The 8,159-nt window shown below is 44.1% G+C and overlaps 1 protein-coding gene across 2 annotated transcripts in view; it reads left to right on the top strand.

The window, feature by feature from the left end:
* Positions 1-211: 211 nt before the first annotated feature.
* The window catches only part of LOC130116925 (voltage-gated potassium channel subunit beta-3), a 30,662-nt gene continuing 22,714 nt past the window's right edge, over positions 212-8,159 (top strand). For both annotated transcript variants that reach the window (XM_056285030.1, XM_056285029.1), the window contains exon 1: positions 212-459. In XM_056285030.1, coding sequence (XP_056141005.1) covers positions 212-459 — 248 coding nt within the window. The remainder of the gene's footprint in view (positions 460-8,159) is intronic.

Raw genomic sequence — 8,159 nt, 5'->3', positions numbered from 1 at the left:
CTGGATTCTTCTTGCCCAATAACCCCAACTCTTGCCCAAACCCACTACCCTTCCCTGCTTGGAGCACATGGTCTGGGCGCCATTGCATTATACAAAGTGACACAGTGTTTCAACAACAACTGAAAAGTTGTACCAGCAACTTTGCAGACATTCACCGCTTGCGCAAATCTTAATCCGATTTCCCTGAGAGACACTGTAAACGGGGGTCACAATGCAGGTGTCCTTCGCCTGCACTGAGCACAACCTGAAAAGTCGCAGCGAGGATCGCCTTTGCGGCCTTCGCACCGCGCCACCTCCAGGAGGAGGCAGCGGAGGTGTAGGGGGCGGACAAGGGAATAATGGCAACTACATCTCCCAAGGCTCATCCAAGACCAGGGAGGCGCCAGGCTCCCGCCCGACCCCACAGGGCCATGCACACATGAAGGAGGCCATTGGGCGCCATAGCAGTATGAAATACAGGTGAGCATGGGCGACGGCCAGGTGGAGAGAGAAGGCAAGGGGAGAAGCTTTTGTGGTGACATGGGGTCAATTTCTTGTGAAGACATACACACAAGTGGAGCGCTTGGCTCCCAGAGGGGACGGAGATGGTTTTTAATTGCAGTAAAATGTTGAAAGCTCATTGATCTCCAGAGAAATTATGAATTATTATGATAAGCATCTGTGGCAAACACCTCTCCCACTAACAAGGTGGCAGCTCAGCTTGTATGATGAGGCCTCCACTCCTATGAAGAGCTTCTCATGTACTGAGTTCAGTCCTCCTAGCCAGATTTTTGCTGGTCTCTGTTTCTTTTTCACTTGGTTGAGGTTATGAGGTGAACGACTATGTTAGGCTAGCTGGAGTCAGAGGGCTGTTTGGTGTCTGCAACATACTGCATTCCTCAAGATATCGTGCCGAATACTGGAAAATGACTAAGTGGGCATGCTCAACTAACATTAGTTATCCAAATTATTTCATTCCTTTCCAAAGTAAAACAAAAAAAAATGCTTATTTTTAGGTCTTGAATGATCACCCACTTTGATAGTTGGATCTAGAAAACATCTTAATGAACAACGGAAGTTGTTATATTTTTTTTAATTTTATATAGCAGAGTCATCATATCAAATATCCTGCAAATCAGTCAACCATTAAGCCATATAATGTTCCTCAGAACATGAAATAAAGAAATGACACACTATTAATGCAAATTTTAAAAAAAAAAACCAAGTATAATTCACTTTTTTTGGCATATTTAGTTGGTAAAGTTGCAGCCTCAAAGGACAGGTCAGTTTTTGGCACAAAATACAGACTGTTGAGTTGACCTTGATGGATTGGATTACACATTGAAATGGGCGGTCTTTCTTTCTAGGGGGATGTTTTGTACCCTCGACTGATCCAACTGCAGTGGAAAGTAGCACAGTTTTGACTTGCATGTAAGAAATCTACCACAGACACGGCATATGAGTATACATTTATCTTGCAATTATTTAGCAATCAGTGGTAAAGACATGATGTAGACAGGTGAAGAAAAACCCTCACGACCATCACTGTATTCCCCAATTTAGATTGCACCGTGCCATACTTCAGTTTTTAATGATCCATTGCTCCTGTTAATCAGGTTGACTTAAATGCCGCCATTCTCTTCGCTCAATTTAGTTTTCATTTCAGGCCATTTAAAAAGGGAATGAGGTGCAGGCGGGAACAGGGCTGGCACCAGCTCCCCCCCCCCCCCACTGTGAGCTGCTTGCATAGATTGTATTGGGGGTCTGCTAGTTATTGTTCAGCGGTCTTTGGAGTTCTGTCACTAACAGAGGATGCAGCAGCACAATAAGTCTATACAGCATATGGCCAGCTCCAGTTGCCAGTGGCAACACCCGAGGCATTGCCTTTATTTTTTTTCCTTCTTCTTCTCCTCTTGTTTTCTCATCAGCAGGCATTGCTGTCCCCTTTATCAGTTCCCTTTTTGCATCTGTGTCTGGCCAAAGCTCCACCATCACAGCCTCTGCTCGTGGGCATCGCCACCACTGAGGTGTGATACTGACAGAGCAGCTACATGTGCTCCATTTTACAGTCATGCCAACAATCTGTTAGGTTTTAGATGAACGATTTGCACATAAAATAGTTCCACATATGTATGACTGCATGTTTGTAATCATAAACAAAGATGTAGTTTGCAAATATATCTGTATAATCTTTTTTTTTTAATCTTGTGACAGCTTGTAAATGATAGTTAATAATATGCCTAGTACATTTTTCATTCATGCCAGCAATCATTTTGCAGGTAAAGGGATGAAAATTTGATGATGCATATTTTGGATTAAAATTTGACCAGACGAGCCCCGCTTCTTTCATTCGATCATACCGTATGAAAACTGCAATAGAAAAAAGAGGGATCAATTGAAGGGAATTTAACGTAATCCCATTTTTTGCACATGGCACCTGCCTTTACTATCCTGTGGTCCTTCTTCCACTTAGTGTTTTCTAATCCCTCATGCTCGCTCATTAACCTGAGTATCATTACTAACTAACGGGCAGGTCGCAGATGATGGCACATGCTGCCAGCCACCGCTTTAATGAGCCTTCCCCACAAATCTCTCTCTCTCTCTCTCTCTCTCTCTCTCCCTCTCTATAGTCTCTCTGTCCATTTTTTCACAGCACCCCAATCTTCATCTCGCCACCATAATTCCCCTTGGTTTTCCCTTCTTTGATCTGTTACCCCCCCTCCCTCCCCGCTCTCTCTCTTTTTTTCTTCTTTAAAACCCTTTCTTTCCACTTTCATTAGTCAGCACAGTTGTGGTACACTGCAGCATTCTCAGCTCACCATCTTATAGAGAGGTGTGTCTGTGTGTTTGTCTGTGCCTGTATGCACACACTGTTGTGTGCCAGTGCATTTGCATCGGGTGTGTAGATGCGTATCCATGTGTCTCAACTCGCACAAACACACATTTGTGTATGCGTGTCGATATTTGCATGTTGTCTACACATGTTTATAGTTTTCTGCATACTTCACAAGAAGCAAAAACACCAGCAGGGTTTGTCTCCCTCAGAGATTACATGTGGAGACCATGTTTATCCGCGGCTCCATTTTTCGTTGGGTGTCAGTTTAACGGTTGTTTTGGCAATTTAAACAGGGCCCAAACTCCCCTGACACTGTGACGTCAAACTGATTTGCAGCTTCACTGGAAATGCGTCAAGAAGGATGGAAATGACATCTGTGAACAACATTCCCAGGGGGAATTTGTGGGACACGGATTCCATTTTCCCAAGGAAAAGGTAGCGTGAAGCTCAGTCTTGACAGACAACGAGATTTACCCCACAATCTCTGTCTAAAACGATGGCATATGTGCCTCTCTACACATCCTAGTCTGAGGGTTTTATCTCTATGTAGCGATTAAGCCACTTAATGGAAATGGAAATTTTGGATCGTTAAAATAACGGGCAGGTCACGACTACTGAGAAAGCATATGCTAAATGCATGTTTCCAAGAACTCGCAAGCCCCGATGTCTCGTCTTAAACCCCCACGAAGTACGGTTGTTTCTATTGTTTTGTCTTTTTTTGTTTTGTATTAATAAAGTTTTCAATACACAGTTTGTTAATGCAGTTTGCATATAATATGCAAAGATTTGCCAGACCTAACAGCCTCACAAGGTCTCCTTTGGCACACAATCTAGCTATTACATAGACCCACCAGCTATGAGAGAGAAACAATATGCACTCACCGGCCACTTTATTAGGCACACCCGTCCAACTGCTCGTTAACGCAAATTTCTAATCAGCCAATCACATGGCAGCAACTCAATGCATTTAGGCATGTAGACATGGTCAAGACGATCTGCTGCAGTTCAAACCGAGCATCAGAATGGGGAAGAAAGGTGATTTAAGTGACTTTGAACGTGGCATGGTTGTTGGTGCCAGACGGGCTGGTCTGAGTATTTCAGAAACTGCTGATCTACTGGGATTTTCACGCACAACCATCTCTAGGGTTTACAGAGAATGGTCCGAAAAAGAGAAAATATCCAGTGAGCGGCAGTTCTGTGGGCGAAAGTGCCTTGTTGATGCCAGAGGTCAGAGGAGAATGGCCAGACTGGTTCGAGCTGATAGAAAGGCAACAGTAACTCAAATAACCACTCATTACAACCGAGGTATGCAGAAGAGCATCTCTGAACGCACAACACGTCGAACCTTTAGGCAGATGGGCTACAGCAGCAGAAGACCACACCGGGTGCCACTCCTGTCAGCTAAGAACAGGAAACTGAGGCTACAATTCGCACAGGCTCACCAAAATTGGACAATAGAAGATTGGAAAAACTTTGCCTGGTCTGATGAGTCTCGATTTCTGCTGCGACATTCGGATGGTAGGGTCAGAATTTGGCGTCAACAACATGAAAGCATGGATCCATCCTGCCTTGTATCAACGGTTCAGGCTGGTGGTGGTGGTGTAATGGTGTGGGGGATATTTTCTTGGCACACTTTGGGCCCCTTAGTACCAATTGAGCATCGTGTCAACGCCACAGCCTACCTGAGTATTGTTGCTGACCATGTCCATCCCTTTATGACCACAGTGTTCCCATCTTCTGATGGCTACTTCCAGCAGGATAACGCGCGATGTCATAAAGCTCGAATCATCTCAGACTGGTTTCTTGAACATGACAATGAGTTCACTGTACTCAAATGGCCTCCACAGTCACCAGATCTCAATCCAATAGAGCACCTTTGGGATGTGGTGGACCGGGAGATTCGCATCGTGGATGTGCAGCCGACAAATCTGCAGCAACTGCGTGATGCTATCATGTCAATATGGACCAAACTCTCTGAGGAATGTTTCCAGTGCCTTGTTGAATCTATGCCATGAAGGACTAAGCCAGTTCTGAAGGCAAAAGGGGGTCCAACCCGGTACTAGCATGGTGTACCTAATAAAGTGGCCAGTGAGTGTATATACAGCCTCCTGATCTCCCACCTATCCTAAAATTAGATTCTAAGCATAACTGAACTTTACAGAATAACTAATGAATAACCTCCTGGTTCACTTGACTAGCATACCAGCATTTTTATGCATTATCAAAAAAACTGTAGAGAATTTTACACTGGCAGTGCAAAGCAAAGCAACTGCACAGAGATTTTTACTGATCTGATGGAGACTCATTAAAAATGCACTTAGTAAAACTGCATAGCGAAGATATCAGAAATGAGCGTTTGATTGTTTTTTATATGTAAAATGTTCCTTAGAAGTGATGACGTAGCATTTACAATACAAGTACAATTGTTCTTAATTTGATGTTTTTGAAGCCCTTCAGAATGTGTGAAAATGGGAATGATGAGATTCATTGTTTTTGAGGGGCCATTTGGGGTGTGTGTGTGTGTGGGGGGGGGTAGACAACCAAATGTCATTCAGGCACTTACTGAGTTGTGTCACTTAGCATATTGGCCATTGCTATGGCAACCATCCACTCTCCATTCACAATCAGTAACTTGAAAACCAAGCTGGAAAGGTTTGATCATAGATTTATCCAGATTTCAGGGTTTTGGTTTTCCTAATGACTACGTCACACGCTGTCACACAGTGTCAGTGACAGCCCACTCGATGTGGGTATTTAGACGCAAGTTTGAGAGCAGGATCACGGTTAGATACTATCATAAAAAAGGGGAATAATCTTATTTTCGTCATCTGCCGCAACCACTCGCTTGACCGTTGTGTGAGCAACTGAAAAACCAGTGTGCTGAATTACATTTGCATAATGTAACTACAGTATGACACATTTAAAAGAGAATGAGTAAAAATACCACTTGTGTTGGGCAACTCTGAAGATGTAGAGAGAGCCAGGAGCCCTGGAATGAGGACATGTGACCAACATCCAGCATCTTCTGCTGCTGATCTTCTTCTGTGCTGGAGATCCAAGGGAGCCCAGCTGAGCCGAGCATTTTGCTGACGCCCCGTGCACGAGCTCTCTGATCACCAGTGTCAGAACACAGTAAGCGCTTATAAAGCTCAGATGGACAAAGGACTCGGCCTTTTTGCTTGTTTCTTCACAGAAATCCTCACAGATCATGTATAAATTGAAATTTCTAGTGCTTGCTCTTAGCACTTCTTCATCCGGTCCCACTCTAGTTGAAATGATTTGCAGTTTAGACCAGCAAATATACATCCATTATTTCCAGATTCAATAAATCCTCGGTTCACCCTCAGTATTGAACTCTCCATGAAAAATGTGTGTGTGTGTGTGTGTGTGTGTGTGTGTGTGTGTGTGTGTGTGTGTGAGTGTGTGTGTGTGTGAGTGTGTGTGTGTGTGTGTGTGTGTGTGTACATGTTTAACTATCCTAGTGTGGACCAAATGTCCTCATTAGGATAGCAAAACCAGAAACCACCTACCTTGTGTGGCCCTTTTAGAGGTCCTCACAGGGAAAAGGGTCTATTTTAGGGTTAGGACTTGGTTTTAGGGTTAAGGTTAGAATTAGGGTTAGGTTAAGGTTAGGGTAAGGGTTAGGCGTGTAGTTTGCGTGGTTAAGGTTAGGGTTAAGGGCTAGGAAATGAATGTAGTCAATGAAGGGTCCTCATAAGGATAGTGAAACGAGTGTGTGAGTATGTGTGTGTATGTGTGTGTGTGTGTGTGTGTGTGTGCGTAGGGCTGCACGATTATTGTTTAAATTAAAATTCCAAGCATTCACACAGTAACGCTGCGATTGCTGTTTAGCAAGATTATCAGTCTCAGTGAATTTGGGACCAACATTAGGGAGACTCGCTGTAGCCTTCTCCCAACACAATTTTGTGCAGCACGTTTGCATGCACGACAAGGACAAGATGCTGTTGAGGATATTTTTTATGATGTTTCATCATAAAAACATTTCTAACACATAGGTCTGCAGTGCATTTCTGCAATGTCATCTGTTTTGTAACTGAACCATTTTTTTCCATAGACAACTGAGGATCCATTTTTAGCTGTTAAGATGATTTTGAGTTCACACTCGGAGGACGGCTTGCCCGCTCTATCATCACTGAGTTTACTTATTTACTGCTTGCTGTTTTCACTGATGGCATGCCAGCAAATTATTTCAGTTTGGCCACTGTACGTGCTTCTCGAAGCTCAGACACTTGGCTACTCCTATTCCCTACCATCCGCCATCACGCAGCGCAGCTTTTTCTTGTATGCCCAATGCATGCTTGAGTCAGACTGAAAGGCAGATATATAGTGAAATTAACTCCACGTAGTGCACCAATCCGCCCTGGGTGGCCATCGTGGTTTCTGAGTGGATGAATGTCATCAGGAGCGCTTTGTTTTATGGATGAAACACCTGATTCTAGTGTTTATGCTGGAAACTAGAATAAAGATACTTTATTATGTCCTGGCGTCCAGGTGGCGTAGCGGTCTATCCCGTTATCTACCAACACGGGGATTGCCGGTTCGAATCCCGTGTTACCTCCGGCTTGGTCGGGCGTCCCTATAGACACAATTGGCCGTGTCAGCGGGTGGGAAGCCGGATGTGGGTATGTGTCTTGGTCGCTGCACTAGCGCCTCCTCTGGTCAGTCGGGGCGCCTGTTCGGGGGGCGGGCGTGATCCTCCCACGCGCTACGTCCCCCTGGCGAAACTCCTCACTATCAGGTGAAAAGAAGCGGCTGGCGACTCCACATGTATCGGAGGAGGCATGTGGTAGTCTGCAGCCCTCACGGGATCGGCAGAGGGGGTGGAGCAGCGACCGGGACGGCTCGGAAGAGTGGGGTAATTGGCCAAGTACAAATGGGGAGAAAAATGGGGAAAAATCCAAAAGAAAAAAAAACATACTATATTATGTCTCAAGACTGATTTTGCAGCCCAACGAACAAGCTAAATACCCATATTGTGTCAAGGTATCCATAAATAGTTATTGGAATGCTCCATGCTTTCCTGTTCAGTGTTGAAATAACTCGTTTGGCCTTGGCAAAGAAATCAAAAAATAGAGGACCTTCATAGCAGCAAGCCCAAAACTGTTCCAAATGTGTAATAGAACTTTGTGGATGAGACTGACTTTCTCCAGAAAAAGAAAAAAAACTTTTATATTATCTGGTTGGATTTATTGGCATCATAAAGAAAAGAGCGTTTATCAAATTGCAAGAAGAGGTCACATTAATAATTGAGAAAAGCACTCAGTTCTACAAATCATTGTCAAGGGACAGAAAATGATCATTATGACCTCTAAATATCCTGCCA

The sequence above is a fragment of the Lampris incognitus genome, chromosome 8 (assembly GCF_029633865.1).
Source record: "Lampris incognitus isolate fLamInc1 chromosome 8, fLamInc1.hap2, whole genome shotgun sequence".
NCBI classification, from domain to species: domain Eukaryota; kingdom Metazoa; phylum Chordata; class Actinopteri; order Lampriformes; family Lampridae; genus Lampris; species Lampris incognitus.
This window is presented reverse-complemented; position numbering and strand designations above follow the sequence as displayed.